The sequence below is a fragment of the Chiloscyllium punctatum genome, chromosome 9, assembly GCF_047496795.1.
Source record: "Chiloscyllium punctatum isolate Juve2018m chromosome 9, sChiPun1.3, whole genome shotgun sequence".
NCBI lineage: Eukaryota > Metazoa > Chordata > Chondrichthyes > Orectolobiformes > Hemiscylliidae > Chiloscyllium > Chiloscyllium punctatum.
The window spans coordinates 66,250,299-66,271,927 of NC_092747.1; the positions used below are offsets into that span (position 1 = coordinate 66,250,299).

The 21,629-nt window shown below is 42.8% G+C and overlaps 2 protein-coding genes across 4 annotated transcripts in view; one reads left to right on the forward strand and one right to left on the reverse strand.

Annotated features, from left to right (window-relative positions):
- The window catches only part of LOC140481471 (ankyrin repeat domain-containing protein 42-like), a 56,764-nt gene extending 54,835 nt beyond the window's left edge, over positions 1 to 1,929 (forward strand). The window contains exon 13 of the mRNA XM_072577696.1: positions 1,538 to 1,929. Within this exon, the coding sequence (XP_072433797.1) occupies positions 1,538 to 1,575 (38 nt within the window). The 3' untranslated portion in view covers positions 1,576 to 1,929. The remainder of the gene's footprint in view (positions 1 to 1,537) is intronic.
- The window catches only part of ccdc90b (coiled-coil domain containing 90B), a 47,039-nt gene that overhangs the window by 4,631 nt on the left and 20,779 nt on the right, over positions 1 to 21,629 (reverse strand). The window contains exons 3-7 of one of the 3 annotated variants that reach the window (XM_072577697.1): positions 17,758 to 17,861; positions 12,185 to 12,286; positions 2,077 to 2,118; positions 1,175 to 1,246; positions 79 to 132 (exon numbers count right to left, since the gene is read on the reverse strand). In XM_072577697.1, coding sequence (XP_072433798.1) covers positions 79 to 132; positions 1,175 to 1,246; positions 2,077 to 2,118; positions 12,185 to 12,286; positions 17,758 to 17,861 — 374 coding nt within the window. Of the gene's footprint in view, positions 1 to 78; positions 133 to 1,174; positions 1,247 to 2,076; positions 2,119 to 12,184; positions 12,287 to 17,366; positions 17,469 to 17,757; positions 17,862 to 21,629 lie in introns of those variants that run through there. The other 2 variants (XM_072577699.1, XM_072577698.1) reach the window with 2 other exon arrangements.

Consider the following 21,629-nt stretch of genomic DNA (forward strand, 5'->3'; position numbering starts at 1 on the left):
TTGAGTGATAATTCACATTTCTTTGACAGAATCTAAAACCTGGCATATATATGAATTAATAATGTTATAAATACTTACCAGTTCAGTAAATTCATTTCTAGATGTCATTAACAACTTCTCTTGCTCTCTAAACTGATAAAAAATTAAATTATTATAGATGTGAAGTATTAATACTTGCTTAATAAAAAGATCTGTTAAGCTGGTTACATTTGTTTAGATAACTCCATTATATATCAAAACATTTATTGAGGGAGCTCAAATTTAGATTTATTCCATTTCAAAATGTTTAGAAGGTTATTATCCTTCAAAATATTTTTCATCCCAATTATGCTTGGACAGAATATCCTGTACAATAAATGTTAAAGAGGCAGGTGACACTGGGATAGATGGTTTCAATATTGTTTTATTATCATTACTTACTGAGACAATTGGTTGCATGTTTTAGTGGTAGTACAGTCATTAGGTGATTCCTGGGCAAATTTTTCATTTCAGTTGATGTCTGAACAGATGTATTTTTGTGATCACATTAAGTGAGAGTGATCAAATTACATTATTTTAAAATTCCTTTTCTTGATCTGAAAACTTTTCAACTTGCAATTAAATCTTTACTTGGCTTTTTGGAACATGGTCTCTTTTTGTGTCTTAAGTGAATTTTTGATTTGTGAAACATTTTAAACTTCAAATTCAGTACCCAGACTAAAACCCATTTTTGATTTGCTAATTGTCCACAACAGAACATTTCAACTTCCTGTTGGTTCCCTTCCATCAAGGGAATTTCAAAAACACTTTGACCTTATGACCACTGAAGACTGCTCAGGAGATGACCTCTGCCAAACATAATATTCTTTGCCATGGTTTCCTCCCATTGACGTATTTTACTACAATTGTCCCTGGCCAATATGTTTCACACCTGCAGCTAATTGGTTCTTCTCTCACAGATGTTTTACCCACAGTTAGTCACCCTGCTTCCTTCTTCCCTCTGCCCAACTTCTTACTCTTGCCTTCATTCAGTTCTCTCTCCACTTCCAACTCTATTGAACCTCAATAGTGTAGTTTGCCCACATGCCATCTATGAAAAATGGATCAGTAAAATTTGAAGGAACTTCAAGCAAAGTTGATAGCACATAAACAGTAGAATAGCAACAGCATAACTGAAGTATCAATGATGCATTACCGTATCCATAATTCTGCTCTTCTCTAAGTTCATGTCCAGCTTTGTATCGTTTCTGATTTTCTTAACTTCATCCTGCAAAACCAAGAGTACATCTCAGCTCAAATTAAATTTGGGGAAAGTGTTAAAGAAACAGACAAATAAAAAGAAAATATTGCAGATGATGGAAATCTAAAGCAAACACAGCATTCTGGAGAAGCTCAGTAGGTCTGGCAGCATCTGGAGACAGAATAACAGTTAATGTTTCAAGTCTGGTTAAATGGTAGTGCAGGTGTGTACTATTAGGGCTCCTGAGTCCGACTGCTCCAGATGGCTGCATCCTTTTCTCTCCTTAGTGTCTTTCTCTTTTCTTGCTTCATCTTCAAGGCCAGAGCAGGTTTGGCAGGCCAGTGGCTGCAGCGTGAATCGGAACTCCTGGTGGCAGTAGGCTTGAAGCCTTGTAGTGATGTCTGGAAGGGCTACACCTGGCTGCAAGGACTCTCGGCAGCGGTGGGGATCGGCTTTGGCTGGGTGTCGTCACTGCTGTAGCTGGAGTGAGGACCACTTGAGGCCCAGAACACCTTACAGAAGCCGCAGAGCTGTGTTTAAGACCCATATTGTACGGAAGATGAACTCTATTTAAGTGATTTCTTTTTAGTCTTTTTCGCAACTCAGAATGGTGCCAGATTGTGGTGACAAAACACTTTTCATTGTACTTTCCTAGATATATGTGATAATAAAAATCATTCCATCTTCTTTAGAACTTCGATGGTTCTGAATAAATGTCATTTTGGACTCAAAACATTATCTCTGTTTCTTTCTCCACAGATACTGATCAACTTGTTGAGTTTCTCCAGCATTCCGTTGGTTTAAAAAAACAGAGTGATTATTGTGATTATTCAAGATCAATCCATGTAACAACTTACCAAAAGCTGTAGTTTTAGGTGCTCCAACTCAATTTTTATTTTCTAGTAAAAGAACAAAGAACTGAGTTGAAATGAAATATACTTTTAGCATTTCAAAGTAAAAGAATTATTTAGGTATAAAGAAACTATTTGTTTCATTTAAATGATAATATAATTGGTGGCATGCTGATATTCGGTTAGAAAGAACAAACACACAATTAAGTCAATATTTGATCTTTTTAGTTGCTGGGAACACATATTATTTATCAGATTAGAATAATATATTTTAACACTACTCATTCACACATTTTGTAACCAGATTAGGAAAGTGGTATTAGCTAGAGAAATGCCAGAAAAAAATAAACTGATGATGCCACAGAATATCTGACATCCTTTTATGCAGACAATTGGTCAATGACTCATCTGATAGCACAGCTTTCCAATGTAGCATATCCTCAGACTTTCAGATTGTAGCATAACATGTTTTGAAATATTCAACTTCTGAAGTGCAACAGTAATGTTAACGGAGGGAAGTTTGGGATTTAGATTAGATTACTTAATGTAGAAACAGGCCCTTCGGCCCAACAAGTCCACAGCGACCCTCCGAAGAGCAACCCACCCAGACCCATTCCCCCTACATTTACCCCTTCACCTAACACTATGGGCAATTTAGCACGGCCAATTCACCTAACCTGCACATTTTTTGGACTGTGGGAGGAATCCGGAGCAACCCGGAGGAAACCCACGCAGACACGGGGAGAATGTGCAAACTCCATATAGACTGAGGTGGGAATTGAACCCAGGTCTCTGGTGCTGTGAGGCAGCAGTGCTAACCACTGTGCCATCGTGCCGCCCAAATTTAGTACTGAACCACCTCAAATTAATTCTGAGATTTTAATCTCCAACATTAACATCCTGCTTTATATAATTAGACATCTGGGAATGTTGGGAAAACAGTCCACTGACTGGAGTTGTAATAAACACAAAAGGACATCACTGCAGGAGCTTGTTAAGAGTTCCGACCAACTTCAGCTGTGGCTCATAACTGCACAATGTTCAATTCCACTCACAATTTCACAGATACTGAAGTAGTCTATGGCAACATACATCAAGACTTGGACAACATTCAAGGTTGGGCTGGTAAATAGTTAGCGACATCCATATGCCAAACATGTACCAGGCAATGATCAGAGAATCCAACCATCGCCCCTGTCATTTAATGGTGTTATCAAATCCCCCATCAATATCCGAACAGTCAACAGTGACTAGAAGCTTAACTGGACCAGTCACATTAACAATGTGATTACTAAAACAGGTCAAGCTTTGTATCCTGCAATCTGTAATTCAGTCCAGACACCGGAAAACCTGTCCATCATCTGCAATGACAGCAGCGTGAGTATATTCTATGTTCCTGGATGAGTGAAGCTCCAATGATACTTAAAATGGTTGACATTTTCATACCGAAGCAGGTGACTTTATTGGTACCCAATCTCTATCTTAATTATTTGCTCCCTCCACCGTTGGTGTACAGTAGTAGTAGTGTACCATGAAGATACACTGCAGCAACTCAACCAGGATTCTTGGACAACACCTTCCAAACCTGTGACCATGCAATATAGAAAGACAATGGGAAAAAGCAAATGGAAACACTCTAAACTATAAATTCACCTCCAAGTTACCATCTGATTTGGTAATATGTCACCTTTATTTGTTGTTGGGTCAAAATCCTGGAACTTAAAAGCACGGAGTTTGTAGCTACATCCATGGACTGCAATGGTTCAAGAAGGTAATTTTCCAAACCTTCTCATGGACTATTAGAGATGGGCAATATAACCTGGTTCCAAAGAATAAATGTTTAAAAAGGAAATGAGTTGGTTGCTGTAAATTAGCTTGTAATATTGCCTCAACATTTATTTATTCAAGATCTCATTTGACAAAATCCATGCAGTGTTCCTTTACTGCCACTGGAGGTCACTGAAATCAGTATAACACAAAAGCCAGCAAACTAGGCAGTCTTACAACTCCAAATAGGTTCCACAGTAAACTCGACTTCTTTTTGCCTGCAAAATGTTACCAATCCAATAAATGGCTTGCCATATTGATGGGAAAATAACACAATGAGACAAATAATCCTACAATTTGTTTTAGTGACATTGCTCGATTGGATATAGAGGTTGATGATGGTCACTGGTGAGAAATGTCCTATTTTTGAAATATAATGTTACAGAATGTTTTTACATTCAATGGGCAAGGTTTATCTTTAACATCTCATTTAAAAAACTGCACTTTTGAAGTTCAGCATTCCCGCAAGACCATGTGGAAGTATCAGCATAGATGTTTTCATTTCAAGAGGACTTGAACCTATAACCTTTTGACTTAAAAACAAGCAAGTTACAACTGACTGATGGCCGAGACTAAGAAATGGGCTGAGCGTAAGATCACTAGAAATATCTTAACACTAATAGATTGATTATACTATAGGTAGCATATGTAATGCTGTTGGACTACTCTCTCTGAGTCACACCAAGTGTGGTGAAAGCAACTATACATCTCTGAAGAAAAGGATAATCAGACCACTGCCTTGAGCAAACTGAATGAGGCAGTAACAATAGTTTAGAAATTAAACTTAGCAGCAATGGTCTCATGGCTGGACAAAATAAAAAAATCATGGATAATATTGTTTGCACTTGTGAGGTGAATTGCCCTGGACACTATTTGGTGCAGCTGCTAGTACACAGAGTAAATCTCATTCCCATTCTAAGATAACATAGAAGAGGACTCCTTAGCCTGGGGCTTGGTTGCTCCATCTGCTTTTCCTTTCATTCTGTCTTTTTTACCTCTTGTACCTACCTCCTGTGAAGAGCTCGGTCATGGCGACAACATCGACAACCGAGACGGCCCAGCATGGACTCAACTGAACCCAGTGTGGATTTGAGTGGGCCAATACAAAAGATCTTCATGGTAAACAAATTTGGTAGGATGGCAGAGGAGTTGGCAGGGGGGCAAGCATGGGACCCAGCACTGATATCAGCAGCTGCTACAGCGGCGAGGTAGGCTCAGTGGCGAAGGATGGCTGATGACTGCTGACTTCACTGTTGGTTGGGTCCAGTGCTGGCGGTGGAATGGCCATCACAGTGACATCGGCGGAGAAGACGGCATGTGCAGTTGTCATTGGAATTGGAGATGTTGGCCTTCAGCAGCGGTAGGCCCAATTGGTATTCCTAGAATGGACCTTGATGTGGAGGCATTAGTGGGCCTGCAGCCCATTGTGGAGACTCTCTCCCTGCCACCGGATGTTGAGTGCAGCACAAGAAGTGAGGAGGATGAACTATGTTTTAACTTATTTTTAAATCATGTTTTATTTCAGATATTAACTTAATATCTGCAGTAGGTTAAATTGGCGCTGGAGCATGGTGGCATATTAAACTTTTCATTGGTTTATTGTCACTTGTATTTAACAAACAAATACATTCAATTCATAAATCTTTGCTTAAATGTGGAGAGTGGACAAATTGTGTTGTCAAGTCAGTGGTAGCGTTTTGGAGCTGAAAAAGCTAACCTTGTACAGAACAGCAGCACATTCATGTATATTCAACAGCCCACAGAATCATAGAATCCCTACAGAGTGGAAAGCAGGCCATTCAGCCCATCAAGTCCACACCATTCCTTCGAAAAGCATACCACCCAGACCCATCCCCCTAACCTATCACTGTATTTTCCATGACTATCTCACCTAACACTATGGGACAAATTAGCATGGCCAATCCACCTGACCTACACATCGTTGGATTGTGGGAGCACCTGAAGGAAACCCATGCAGACACAGGGAGTTTGCACAGTTGCTCAAGGTTGGAACTGAGGCAGTAGTGCTAACCACTGAGCCACCCCTGGCTGGAATACGAACCAGCACCTACTTAGAAGGGAGAATCATCTGCTCCTAGGTTGTTGTTAGCTCACTTCTCCCATCTGATGCTACAATTCTACAAAGGTCTGAAGGGAACAGTGTGGCTAGGCACTCAAACTATTTTTACTGACTTCAAGCCAATTTTGGTCACACACTTATATACTGGTAAACATTCACCTAGGAATGCAGCTGGATTGGAGAATGAACAGAGGTTAATAGAGTAGGAGAAGGTGTGGTAAATGATAGAAGAAGGGGGAAGAAAGGCGCGTGCCAGGAGGCCTTATATCCCAAGGGTTGTTCAAGATGATCAACTCATGAAGAGTCCTGCAGCACAGATTTATGGTGGTCTGCTGCTTGCTGCACAACCTGACCAAGTTCAGGGAAAAAAACCTTTGCCATCAGCTAGATGGTGGGTGTCTTTTGTGCATGAAAAGGAAAAGAAGCATCGGGAACATAAGAAATGGGCGGCATGGTGGCACAGTGGTTCGCACTTCTGCCTCACAGCGCCAGAGACCCGGGTTCACGCCTCAGTCTGTGTGGAGTTTGCACGTTCTCCCCGTGTCTGCGTGGGTTTCCTCCGGGTGCTCCAGTTTCCTCCCATAGTCCAAAGATGTGCAGGTCAGGTGAATTGGCCATGCTAAATTGCCCAGAGTGTTAGGTAAGGGGTAAATGTAGGGGTATGGGTGGGTTGCGATTCGGCAGGGCAGTGGGGACTTGTTGGGCCGAAGGGCTTGTTTCCTCACTGCAAGTAATCTAAAAATAGAAAATTCATGAAGGAGGGTACATAGTCCATTGTGAATAAAGGCAGTGAGCCTGAAGCGTGGAGAGATAAGCTAGAGGAGGGTGGGGGTGGGGAGAGAGTAGCATAGAGTACAATGGGTGAGTGGGGAGGAGATGAAGGTGATAGGTCAAGGAGGAGAGGGTGGAGTGGATAGGTGGAAAAGAAGATAGGCAGGTCAGACAAGTCAAGGAGACAGTAACTGAGCTGGAAGTTTGAAACCAGGATGAGGTGGGGGAAGGGGAAATGAGGAAGCTGTTGAAGTCCACATTGATGCCCTGGGGTTGAAGTGTTCCGAGGCGGAAGATGAGGCGTTCTTCCTCCAGGCGTCTGGTGGTGAGGGAGCGGCGGTGAAGGAGGCCCAGGACCTCCATGTCCTCGGCAGAGTGGGAGGGGGAGTTGAAATGTTGGGCCACGGGGCGGTTTGGTTGATTGGTGCGGGTGTCTCGGAGATGTTCCCTAAAGCGCTCTGCTAGGAGGCGCCCAGTCTCCCCAATGTAGAGGAGACCACATCGGGAGCAACGGATACAATAAATGATATTGGTGGATGAGCAGGTGAAACTTTGATGGATGTGGAAGGCTCCTTTAGGGCCTTGGATAGAGGTGAGGGAGGAGGTGTGGGCACAGGTTTTACAGTTCCTGCGGTGGCAGGGGAAAGTGCCAGAATGGGAGGGTGGGTCATAGGGGGGTGTGGACCTGACCAGGTAGTCACGGAGGGAACGGTTTTTGCGGAAGGCGGAAAGGGGTGGGGAGGGAAATATATCCCTGGTGGTGGGGTCTTTTTGGATATATTTCCCTCCCCACCCCTTTCCGCCTTCCGCAAAGACCGTTCCCTCCGTGACTACCTGGTCAGGTCCACACCCCCCTATGACCCACCCTCCCATTCTGGCACTTTCCCCTGCCACCGCAGGAACTGTAAAACCTGTGCCCACACCTCCTCCCTCACCTCTATCCAAGGCCCTAAAGGAGCCTTCCACATCCATCAAAGTTTCACCTGCTCATCCACCAATATCATTTATTGTATCCGTTGCTCCCGATGTGGTCTCCTCTACATTGGGGAGACTGGGCGCCTCCTAGCAGCGCTTTAGGGAACATCTTCAAGACACCCGCACCAATCAACCAAACCGCCCCGTGGCCCAACATTTCAACTCCCCCTCCCACTCTGCCGAGGACATGGAGGTCCTGGGCCTCCTTCACCGCCGCTCCCTCACCACCAGACGCCTGGAGGAAGAACGCCTCATCTTCCGCCTCGGAACACTTCAACCCCAGGGCATCAATGTGGACTTCAACAGCTTCCTCATTTCCCCTTCCCCCACCTCATCCTAGTTTCAAACTTCCAGCTCAGTTACTGTCTCCTTGACTTGTCCGACCTGCCTATCTTCTTTTCCACCTATCCACTCCACCCTCTCCTCCTTGACCTATCACCTTCATCTCCTCCCCCACTCACCCATTGTACTCCATGCTACTCTCTCCCCACCCCCACCCTCCTCTAGCTTATCTCTCCATGCTTCAGGCTCACTGCCTTTATTCCTGATGAAGGGCTTTTGCCCGAAACGTCGATTTCGCTGCTCGTTGGATGCTGCCTGAACTGCTGTGCTCTTCCAGCACCACTAATCCAGTATTTGGTTTTCAGCATCTGCAGTCATTGTTTTTACATAGTCCATTGTGTCAGTCCTGGCCGAAGAAAAACTTAATCCTACTTTCCAGCTCTTGGTCCATAGCTCTGTAGTTTAGGAAACATCGAGTGTGTATCTGAGTAAGTACAACAAGGGTTTCTACAGTTTTTTTTCTTTCAGTTCCCAACATTCAACATTTGCTGGGTGAAAGAATTTCTCAATTCTTTTTCTAATTTTTCTGCCAATTCCTTTACGTCTATGCCCTTGCTTATTGAACACGCTACTGAGAGAAACAAGTCCTTTCTTTTCACACTATCGCATCCCTTTATTATTTTATACATTTCAATTAAACTTTCCCATTGCTCACAGGTGTCTAATTAAAACAACCCTCGCCTATCTAAATCTTTGCTCAAAGTTAAAATTTTCCACTCATGGCAACATCCCCATAAATGCCCTCTGTACTAAAGAGAGTGCAATCATACTCTTTCTATAATGTAGTGACGAGTATTATACACAATGCACTAGTTACGGTCTAAGTGGTGTTTAGCTGTAGCATAGCTATTCTTTGACTAATGTAAAAAAAATCCTGAATGTTTTCTTCACCAACAGATCTACTTATCCTGTGAACTTCAGGGGTGTGTCCAAATATATTTGAATAGGTCTCCTATACTTCAGTTTCCAGTTTCTTATCATGTAATACCCGAGTAGGAGTTGAAGCATGTGAACATTTGGTATGAATTCTGAGAGATTGTTGCTAAGTGAGTAATTGTAATAGGAGAATGAGAGGTGCCTGTAGGTGGTAGTAGAGTGGGTTAAGATGTGGCATTTGTAAACCTTGTCCATTCACGTAAGATCTTTGACTATCTGGCCACACTAATGGACCTCCACATTCATTTGCTTGCACTGCCTTTTGAGTATGTCTGGAGGGTCTCCTGATACACTTCGATCCTTTCTAACTCCTTCCTCAGTGTGGAAAGTCCTTGAGCCTGCCGTCCCTCCCCTGATATTCAATGCTTCATTGTGCTCAAGCTCAAAAGAGGTCCTGTATGATCCAGTGCCTCAAAAAAATGAGCAATCCTAGCATGATGATTTTGGACTTTCTGCTCATGTACGCAGCTATTGATCTACATGGTTAACAAAAAAAAAATGCTTTTGACAAAAGGTATTATTTCACAGGATATGGGCATCACTTGCTGGGCTATCTTTTATTGTCCAATCCAAATTGTCTTGGAGGTGATGCCTTCTTGAACTGAAACAGTCTTTGGGGAGCAGAAACACCCAGAGTGCTGTTTGAAAGGGACCCAGTAAGAGAGAAGGAATGGTGATTTAGATCAGAGTCAGGATGTTTTTGTTTGTGGCTTGGGAAGGAATGTGCAAGCGGTGATCCTCTCATGTATCTGTTGCTCTTATCTTTTGAGGTGGTAGCGATCATGATTTTAGAAGTTGTTTTTAAAAGACCCTGGGTGAGCTGCTTCATTTCAATAGTGTTGAGCTTCTTTGGTGTTCTTGGAGCTGCAGCCATCCAAGTGAATGGCGAATATTCTATCAAACTCTTGTCTTGTACTATGTAGACAGTGACAGACTTTAGATCTTCAGGAGGTTAGTCACTTGCTGCAAAATTCTTAGCCTTTGACCTGTTCCTGTAGCTACAGTATTAATACAGCTGGAGCAATTCAGCTTTTGGTAAATGATAATCCCCAGGATACAGGTAGTGGGCAATTCAGTGACGGTAACCTTATTGACAGCATCAAGAGGTGATGGTTAAATTCTCTCCTACTGGAGATGGTTATTACCTGGCTTCTGTGTGCCATGAACATTCCTTGCCATTCTCATCTGAAGCGGGAATGTTGTCCAGTTTTTGCTGAATATAACGGGCTGCTTATAATCAGGCTGCCTCACAGCGCCAGAGACCCGGGTTCAATTCCCGCCTCAGGTGACTGACTGTGTGGAGTTTGCACATTCTCCTGGTGTCTGTGTGGGTTTCCTCCCACAGTCCAAAAACGTGCAGGTTAGGTGAATTGGCCATGCTAAATTGCCCATAGTGTTAGGTGAAGGGATAAATGTAGAGGAATGGGTCTGGGTGGGTTGTGCTTCGGTGGGTCGATGTGGACTTGTTGGGCCGAAGGGCCTGTTTCCATACTGTAAGTAATCTAAAAAAAAAATTGGAGGAGTCATGAATGATGCTGAATATTGCTCACTGATGACTGCCTATTGCTTATTTAGAACTTAAGTTGGATGAAAAGTCACTGGTGAGGCAGCTCAAGATGGTTAGACCCAGGGCCGTACCCTGAGGAACTCTTGAAGTGAGATCCTGTGACTGAGATGAATGTCCTCCAACAACCACAACCATTTTCCCTTGAACTAATGGCGACTTAAAAAGTGGAAAGCCTCCTCCTCACGAATTCCCAACAACATTGGTTTTTCTAGGGCTTCTGATGCACTTCGTCAAATGTTACCTTGACTGCCTTTGACATCATTTTCACCTTACTTCACCTCCTGAATTCAGCTCTTTTGTCCATGTTTGGATGAAGACTGTAATGTGGTCAGGGTCGGGAAAACCTGGTGTTGGCTGCAAACGTACTAACCTTGCCTTTCATATTCTCATTCAAATCATTTATATAAACGACAAACAAAGGAGGACCCAGAACTGATCCCAGTGGTACACTGCTGACGACAGGTTTCCACTATGAAAAGCAGCCTTCTATTACCACTATCTGTCTCCTGCCATTAAGCCAATTAAGTATCCAATTGGCAAACTCATCCCGAATCCCATGTGACCTAAATTTACTAATTAGTCTTCCATGCAAAATCTTGTCAAAGGTTTTACTGAAGTCCAATAAAATGTCCACTACTCTGCCCTCAAATGTTTTGGCAACTTACTCAAAAACTCAAGCAAGTTTGAGAGACAATTTTTCTCACACATGCTGACTATCCCTAATCAATTCTTTGCCTCTCTAAAGCTTTATAAATGCAGTCTTTTAGAATCACCTCCAACAACTTACCCACAACTGAAATCAGGCTCACAGGTCTATAGTTCCATGGTTTCTCCTTGTAATCCTTCTTAAAGGTATAACATTGGCCACCCTCCAATCATCTGGTACCTCACCCACAGTTAGAGATACTGCAAATATTTATGCAAAGGATGCTGCAATTTTCTCCCTTACTTTTTGCAACATTTTGGGATACATTAGATAAGGTCCCAGAGATTTATCCACCTTTATAATGTCCAAGACTGCCAGAACTTCCTCTTCTATAACATGAATGGTTTTTAAATAATAATATTTATTTCCCTGATTTTTCTAGCCACCATTTCTTCCTCCATAATAAACATTGATGTGAATATTTATTTAATATCTCTCCCATCTCTAGGGGTTTAATATAAAGACAATTATCCAGTTTCATTGCTTTTATTTTTAACTAGTTTGATTCAACAGAGCGGTTTGCCCCACTATTTCAGAAGGCAGTGAAAAGGCAACCATTTTGTTGAGGTCTGAAGTCACGTGTGAAGACAGCAAAATCCTTTCCCCAAAACACATTCACGTTCCAGCTGGGTATTTATGACAATTGACAAAGGTTTCATGATCACCCTTATCAAGAATAGCTTGTAATTCCAGGGAAAATTTCCACCACAGCTGACCACACATTCAGCATGCAGCAATCTTTCTATTGTTCAACTGTTAAGGAGTTGCCATGCAGTCTGTTTTTACACTGAACGGGCATGAATTAACCTCACAATGCAATCATTATGCCCGTATTGGGAGCTCTTTAATCCAATCCCCAAAGCTGTTAATTTCATTAGTTACTCGTATTTTATGTATTTTGGAGTCATACCTCATTTTCCATCCTCAGGTTAGAAAATTCACTTTTCTCCAGAATAACCATATCCTTTCTTATGGAGTCTAAATGGGCCATGATTTGTTGCAGCATTATTTCCTGAAAGAAACAGACATTAGATGATCCAAAACAATAACATTATGCAGTTTTTAAATTCTATACAATGAGAACAATCTTCTTGTTTTTCCACTCTGCTTTGTCCTGTACAATTTAGTCAGCCCTGCCAATAATTGAAAACATTTATTGGCAGTGAGGAGCAATAGAAAGCAATTCAACATCATTGATTCCTTTTTTTAAGAAAAAACCCAGTTTGCTGGATGATTGGTTTCCGATATAGAGTGATGCCAAAAGCCAGCTGAGATTACCATGAAGGACTCTCCTTCTCAACCTCTCCCCTCACCTGAGGCATGGTGACCTCAGGTTAAACCACCACTGGTTGTCTCTCTTGGGTAACAGAACAGACTACGGTGGTAAGACAATGGTAATTTTCCCTTCTCAGAAAATGTTCCTGTTGCCCTCTAACGCTAACAACCTTCTGCTACTAGCCTTCACGATTATTTATAGGCAACTACCCCACTCAATTGGCCTATTGAAAATTGCTTCATAGGGGAGGTGCTGGATGACTAAGGCTTCCTCCCAAACATTAGTATAAGAATGGAAGGAGTGCTAATAACAATGGTGTGGGCTTCACTCTACAGAAGACATCAGAACGGAATATCAGAGAAGAGGAACACTACGTAGTCCTTATCATCATGGCAGCATCTAACTGAGTATGCTGCCCTATTAGTGAATACAGAAATGGGATAGAGAAAATGAACCTGTTGCTGAAGAGATAGTGTAGGATGGAGGCCTTTAAAGTTCTGGGGTACTAGAATTGGGTCTGGGACAGATAGAATCTGTACAAGGAAGTCAGGATTTATCTTGGTAGGAGAAAGTGAGGACTGAAGATGCTAGAAATCAGAGTTAAAGAATGTGGTTCTGGAAAAGCACAGCTGGTCAGGTAGCATCAGAGTCAACATTTCGGGCATAAGCCCTTCATCAGGAATAAGGCCTGTGGGCCAAGAGGGCGGAGAGATAAATGGGAAGTGGATGGGACAGTGGGGAAGGCAGCTGGGAATGTAATAGGTAGATGAAGGTGGAGGTGAAAGTGGTAGGTCAGAGGGGAGGATAGAGCAGGTGGGTGGGAAGGAAGATGGACAGGTAGGATCGTTCAATTGGGCAGTGCCAAATTGGGAGATTAGGACTGGGATAAGTGGGGGTTGGGGGGATGGGATGGGACAATGGGGAAACTGATGAAATCCACATTAATCCCATGTGATTGGAGGGTCCCAAGACAGGTGTCAAGTGGTTAGGGTTTGGCACTGGGAGAGACCCAGGACCTGGATGTCCTTGGCGGAGTGGGAGGGGAGTTAAAGTGTTCAGCTGCAGGGCAGTGGGGTTGGTTGGTGCGGGTGTCCCAGGGATGTTCTCTGAAACGATCTGCAAGTTGACATCCCACCCACCTCGGCCTGCAAGTCTCATTCCCGATGAAGGGCTTATGCCCGAAACATCGACTTTTCCAGCACCACACTCTTTTGACATTTACCTTGGTAGCACCATTATCATTACAGGGAGATTTGCTAGTGCTATTGGGCAGAGTTTAAGCTTGGCATAGGAATAGGAAGCTAAAAGAGTATTCCGATAGAAGAAATGCAAAGCTGGCAATAGTAGGAAGAAAGATGTTAAGCCAAACTGTAAGGCAGGAGAAATAAAGGCCAGCAGCAAGTGGGGTCAAATTTGCCGCTTTATCAATGATGTTCCATTTGTTGAAAGGGCACAAGTGGGAGTAGCTTACTGATAATTTTACATTTCCACTTATAGTTCCTCTGACAGTAAAGTGTCAATCCCAATCTGCAGCAGGACAAAAGCTACATTTTGGATTTACCCTGACAGGTGCTGGGAAACTTATTTTCTGCAATAAACTTATCCTCATGACCTTCATGCATATCAACTTCAACACCAATGGGGAGATAGGAGTTACCACTGAGTTCAACTGGAGCAACCACCATGCTTCCGTGAGTAGCTAGGTCCTCCCCAATGAGTGGTTCACCTGCTGACTCCTTAAAGCCTTGATACCATTGACAAGCACCAAGCCAGAGCTGTGATGGAATCCACACTACTCTGCTGGCTTGGTGCAGCCACAGAAACACTCCCAAATCAGAGAAACTCACCATCCACCCACAGTACCCCAAGGTCGTGTGGCTGAATTTTGTGGTGATCTACAATATGTACTGCAACAACTCTTATCAACATTATTTCATCACTTCCAAACTTTGAGCTTTGCCAGGAAGAAGAACAAAAGCAGACAAAATCACAGGACTACCATCTCCTCAAAATTTTCCTCCAGAAATGGATGTATCTTTACTATTGTATCAGCTGAAATTCTGGAATATCCCCACTCCTTTCAAACACATTTTGAGAAAACAATTGAAAGGGCAATAGTGATAGGGAATTCAATAGTTAGAGGAAAGCAGACAGTATATCTGTGACTGTAGACGTGACTCCGGGATTAGTATGTTGCCTTCCTGTTGCCAGGGTCAAGGATGTCAGAGAGGAGGGTGGAGTGGATAGGTGGGAAGGAAGATTGGCAGTAGGACCAGTCATGCCCCTTACTAATGCCCCTTCCCCAATGGAGGAAGGGTTTACAAACAGTAAACAAAAGGTGTGGTCCACATTTACATAGATGGGCAGAGGAGCTACCTCAAAGGCAGTAACCTCAGGATTACTCAAAGTGCCAACTATTAGTGAATATAGAAATGGGATAGAGCAAACAAACATTTTACTGGAGAGAGTGCAGGATGGATGGCTTGAAATTGGGTCTGGGGCAGACAGAATCTGTACAAGGAAGACAGGATTTACTTTGGTAGCACCGTTATCATCACAGGAAGGTTTGCTAGTGCTGCTGGGCAGAGTTTAAATTTGGCAGGGAATGGAAAGTTAAAAGAGTATTTCAATAGGAGAATAGCAAAGCTGGTTATAGTAGGAAGAAAAGTGTTAAGCAAAACTGTAAGGCAGGAGAAACAACGGCCAGCAGTAAGTGGGGTCAAAATACACAAAGACGTAAAAGAGGCAAAACGAAAGGCTCTCTATCGGAACGCATGCAGCTTGCGACAACAGCTGAATTATCAACATAATTAGGAGTAAGCTGATATGTTGTAATTGCCAATATAATGACACAGCTGCAGGATGACCAATGCTAGTTCTTTTATTAACCTTTTAAAAGTGCTAATGCAAAATAAGCACTACCGCACTTAGGCGGTAGTGTGGGGGTTTTAAAAAAAAGAAAAAAAAATAATAATAAAAAATAAACAAAAGAAAAAAAAAGGAAAAAAAAAAGTGCTAATGCATGGAAGCATCCTGTCCAACCTGTCTCCCATGGAACCCTGCCACTTTGGAATGAAAACCTGAGCCAGTTTTTCCCAGGTTGGGTTTGTTGAGCCAGGAAATGTCCCTCTACACTCCTAATCCAGGAGCGAAAAAAAAAAACAAAAACAAAATTGGGATCTTTGAGTCTGTCTTCATGGAGAAAAGTGCAAAACATTTGCAGTGAAACAAGGGTCCACTGAGTGAGGGACGGAAAGAAATTACTGGTTAACTAGTTTACTGGGGAAATTAATGAGACTGAAAGTAGGTCTGTACTAATGATGAAAAAGCTGGCTGTAGAGATAATGGATGCATTGGGTGGTTAATCAAAAGTCTACAGATTCTGGAAAGTTTCATGCTGATTAGAAAGTATCAAATGTATTCCCAGTATATAAGAGAGGTGAAGGGGGAAGTGATAATGGGAGCACATATCTTGACATTAGCTTGACACTGGAAAATGTTGGAATCTATTATAAAGCATCTGACAACTGGACACTTAGAAAATAATGGTAGAATTAAGCAGAATCAACTTGAATTTATGAAAGAGAAATCATGTTTGATAAACCTTTTGGAGGTTTTGAGGATATAACTGGCAGAATAGATAAGGGTAATCCATCAAATGTTATAAATTTAGATGTTCAGAAGGTTTCTAACAAGATTCCACACAGAGGCTAGTAAACAATATTAGGTCACATGGGGTTGGGGATAATGTGCTGGTATAGACTGAGAACTAGTTAAGAAACAGAAAAGAGAGTAGAAATAGACATGTCATTCTCAATTTGGCAGACTGTGGCCAATGGGTTACCACAAGAGTCAGTGCTTGGACTCTAGCAGTTCACAATCAGAATCAATAATCTGAATGTAATATTTCCAAGTTTGCTGACAACACAAAACTAGGTGGAAGTGGGAGTTGTGAGGAGGATGCAACATGGCTTCCTTGGGATATAGATAGGCTGAACAAGTGGGCAAAAGCACAACAGATGGAATAATGAGAAATTATACACATTGGTAGGAAAAACAAAACAAAAAAGCATTTCTTAAATGATAACTAATTCAGAAATGTTGATGTCCAATAACCTTGCTTGTAAGTCACTAAAAGCTTAATGCAAGGGCAGTTCACAATTAGAAAGGCAAATACTACAATAGTAAGGGGCATGACTGGTCCTACCTGCCAATCTTCCTTCCCACCTATCCACTCCACCCTCCTCTCTGACCCTCACCTTCATCCCCACCCCCATCCACCCACTGTAATCTTTGCTACCTTCTCCCCAACCCCACTCCCCTCCCATTTATCTCTCCACCCTGGAGGCTCTCTGTCTTCAGTCCTGATGAAGGGCTTTTGCCCGAAATGTCGATTTCCCTGCTTCTTGGACGCTGCCTAACCTGCTGTGCTTTTCCAGCACCACTCTAATGTAGAGTCTGATTTCCAGCATCTGCAGTCCTCACTTCTGCCAAAAGGGGCATGTCAGTGCCTACCTGCAAGGGGGCAGATGTTGATCAGGCTGGTTTGCAAGGGAATGAGGAGTGCAATTGTGGTGGGAGGGTGGAGATGTGAGCAGGTTCATTGGGCACCAGGGTTCTGGGCCCTGGAGGCTCAGGCCAGCAGTGTAGTTCCTGGACAGGATTTCTTGGTGATGGCAGGCAGAAGTGGGGGACAGGTGTATAAGTTAGTGGATCATCTTAGTCTTTACCCAGGAGCTAAACTTGGCATCCAATTGTCTACCTTTCCCTGGGTAACTATTAACTTAACAGAAGCAGAACCCCCTCAATTATCTACCTTTAATGGATTCCTTTGGAGAGTTCCAGACACTGGAAAGTTGCCAGTTAGAATCATCAATTCCCACAGAGTCAGCTTTAATCAGAGAGAGATTCAAATGAATATCCAGGCCTGGGTTTCTAAAAAAAGGGGCAGTTATTTGAGATTTAAATGATCTAAATAATCGGTTTCCCAGATTCTTGCCCAGCAGTGTTTTATTCCTCTTATTTTAAAAAGAAGAGCATTTTTCATCAAGTTGTGCAGTAAATTGTGATAACTTCTTCGCCTTTCTTGGGATAGTCAGAAGTAGATTTACCCATAAAGGTTTTCACACCATTCTTCACCATTTGTTTTCATTTTATCAGAAAAATGAGATTTAAAAGCCAGTTTCTTGTGCAAAAGCTCCACCTACCTGCTGTGCCTTGGTTACCATGTCCTTGTACGTGGATTCCATATTAGCACAGGTTAAATTTGCTAATATTGTGACTACAGCCTCTGCTTGTTCTTTTTGAAAACCTTATCATCAAAAAAGAATTAAAAATAAAGATATCGTTAAAATGTTTCTATTTGTAATTGATCTACTTCTTTTGCTGCCTAAAAGACTGCTCATTAATAGACTCCTTAGCTGAACTGAGCAGTCAGGTAAAAGGAAGACTTGCATTTATACAGGTTGTTACAATGCCTCAGGATGCCCAAAAAGTGTTGAGGAGATGATGGTGAATTTGATGTTTGATTGTTGTAAGGTACAGAAAATATGGCAATTTATGCACAGGTAGTGAAATAACTCGACAGAGATGGTATCCTTCTCCAACTCACCCTTTATTTACACATGGCGAGTCCTTGACACTGATCCAGTTCCCTCAGAGCCAGCTCTCAGAGCGAACAGAACGTCTGACACTCACTTTCTTATCTATCACACAGGGTTCTCAGATTGGAACAGATTAACAGCCCCAATCAGGGAATTCATTATGAGGTCCACTTGGCTGACCTTGTTCCAATCACTACATCCCTCCCCCAGAGTCCGAGGACATAGGCTGGTTCTTCCAGGGCATTTTAGCACCAGTTCAGGTTCCTCCAACTCTGCCTCTGATACAGGCAGCATGTAATGCACAGTGGCTCGCCTCTTGCATTTGGAGCAGCTCAAAAAAATTAATTCCCTCCTTCAGGTGACAAAGGCATTGGGATAGTGATATCTGCTATGTCCATCTCAGATTCTGAGGTGTCTTTAATACGGGATGGACAGGAATAACCCACGGGTTCCAGAACAGTCGGAAAGGCTGTTGAGAAGCCAGGCACATTTTGCTCCCACAGTGTTTGCGGGTTTTGCAGCTTTCATTTGGTCCACGTGCTTGTTCAGGACCTCTGCACCGACCTGACCTGACCTGACCTGACCTTTCGTCGATCATGCCTCTTACCCAGGCAGGGCCATTCCCACAGCTTCTACAATACAATTTGGCCCAAATAGTAAATGGTCTCTCTCGCTTTGAGGTGTCTTGTGACCAGTATTGTGTTCTTGAAGTCATTTGCAGTCCAGCCACTTTGAGGAGGCATCCACAATGACTAAGAACAACAAGCCCATCAAAGAACCCATAGTCGACTTGAAACCAAGTCCAGCGTTTACCTGGTCATTCCCATGAATGTAGCGAGCTGCCAGTGGTAATTTTTGTCCTTGATGGCTCTGAGGACACTGCCCCATCAATGCGGCTTTTCTGTATCAATACTGGTCATCAGGCATAGCATCTTCAGTTTGGAAATTCCTGGATGACTCTGGTGTAGTTCAGCCAAGATCTGGCAGCAACCTTTGCTCAGGACAATCACTCTTGCGCCCCATAATATGCTGTCCTCTGTGATCTGCTTCTCAGAGTCCAAAAAAGCTTCATTTGGTTTGCGATAGCCCTTTGGTTTCCCCCATCACACCAGCTGTTTCAGTTTTGCCAGGATTGGATTTTTCTGCATCCCAAGTCTGATGTTGTCAGCTGTGACTGGAAGTGTGGCCAGAAAATTTAAAATCATTTTAGACTGTTGTGGTTCTGTTCGCCGAGCTGGGAATTTGTGTTGCAGACGTTTCGTCCCCTGTCTAGGTGACATCCTCAGTGCTTGGAAGCCTCCTGTGAAGCGCTTCTGTGATGTTTCCTCCGGCATTTATAATGGTTTGTCTCTGCCGCTTCCAGTTGTCAGTTCCAGCTGTCCGTTGCAGCTGTCCGTTGTGTCTGCAACACAAATTCCCAGCCCGGCGAACAGAACCACAACAACGAGCACCCGAGCTACAAATCTTCTCACAAACTTTGATCATAATAGACTCTTCCAGTGGTACCACCAGTGGTGTATCTGCCACTGGGAGGCAGCTCAGTGCATCCACATTTGCTACTTGGTTTCCTGGATGGTGTTCTAACTTGTAGTTATACGCACTCAGTATTAGAGTTCACTGCTGAATTCAGCCTGAACCAACAGGCGGCACAGCATTGTTCTCCTTAAGTAGACCAAGCAGGGGTTTGTGGTCTGTTATTATTACAAAGTTACTTCCATAAAAAAACTATTGCTGGAACTTCCCAACTCTAAATATGACTACCAAACATTCCTTCTCTTTCTGGGCATATTTATGCTCTGCATTAGCCAAAGTTCTGGATGTATACGCTATTGGGCGTTCCTCTCCATTAAGCCATCTATAAGCTAATACTACCCCAATGCTATACAGGGAGGCATTGCATGCCAATACCAGATCTTGCCTGGGATCATAGTGTACCAACATCTTAGACGAAGATAGTTGCTTTATCTCTACCATGAAAGCTATGGCTTGGCCATGCAACCATTTCAGAATCTGAACATTTTTTCAGAGATTGAAACAAAAAAGGTGTCAGATGGAGGCCAGGCTATTTATAAACTTTCTATTATAATTTACCAGCCCAAGGAAAGACCTAAACTTGGGAGACATAGGAGCAGGGTAACTTTAATTGCCTTCACTATCTTTCAATGGGTCAAGTCAACTCTGGTCACCCAAATAGGTCATTGCAGTGCCTGTGTACACACAATTTTCTCTTCTAAGGCATACGCCCACCTGGAAGAAATGTCTAAAAACCATGTTCAAGTTCTCGAAGTGTTCCTTATTGGTCTTCCTGCTATTAGCAACGCATCTAGATAAACGGCAATCTGGGGTAGATTTTATAAACTGTTCTCCATCATCTACTGAAAAATTGCACAGGCTGAAAATACCCCAAATGGCAGTCTCGTGTATTGGTACAAACCCATAGGAATATTTGTTGTAGCATACTTCTGGAAATCTTCATCTAACTGCAAATACAAGTACACGTGGCTCATGTCCCGCTTTGTGAAGGGCAGCCCCCCCGCCGCCGCCACAGCTTTGCGCATAAATCCTCCAGGCAAGTGACTGAGTATTCATCCAGCTGCAAAAAGCTGTTGACCATTTGTTTAAAATCCCCACCAAGGTGAATCAATCCATTGGGCTTCACAATTAGTTCAACCAATGCTGCCCATTCATGAACAGGACTGGTTTAATGACTCCTTCATTTTCCAGCCTTCTGATTTCTGCCTTGTAAAGCAAACAGCACTGAGCAGGCATTCCAGAATCATGGAATTGCTTCCTGCACAACATGCAAGGTTGACTTTACTCCTTGGATAGTCCCAAGATCTTCCTGAAAAACTTCTAGATATTTAATAATTACTGGATTCTGGCAGCCATTTTCTAATTAGAAAATGTTGCCTCAATTGAGGTGAATCTTTTTCGTCCAATTTCATCAAGCTTGGGCCCAAACCTTTTATTACAATCTTTTGTAATTGAACCAGCTGCTTCTCACAAGTCATTAGAACAGACTTGTACACTTAACCTGGTTCCCTGGCATGGGTTCTCAGTCTAGCCAAGGTCTTATGCAAAATTAAGGGTTGGAATCCAGAGCGAATTTTGTTAAAGACTTGTTCTGCCGTCACTAAAACGGCCGTACTGCTATTGACCTCCCTTAGACCTGGGTGACCATTTAACCAGATGTTTATTTTGATTGGTTCTGATTTGGATGTTGCTAAGCAATTTAACTGTTCCAAACCAGATGTAGGTGGACTTCTCAGAATGTGCACTCCCCTGGCAATGGGTCTACGATCTCTTACTCTATTTAGATCCAATGAAACTCATTTGCTATTTTGAGTCCTTTTTCTGGCAGCAACTACAACAGCTTGCCAGCCCAGAGCCTGAAGAAAATTTTAACCATTTGGCCAAGGCTTGGCTTTGTTTTGGGATTTTGTTCAGGATATGTCCTGAGTAAGGCTATGCAATTA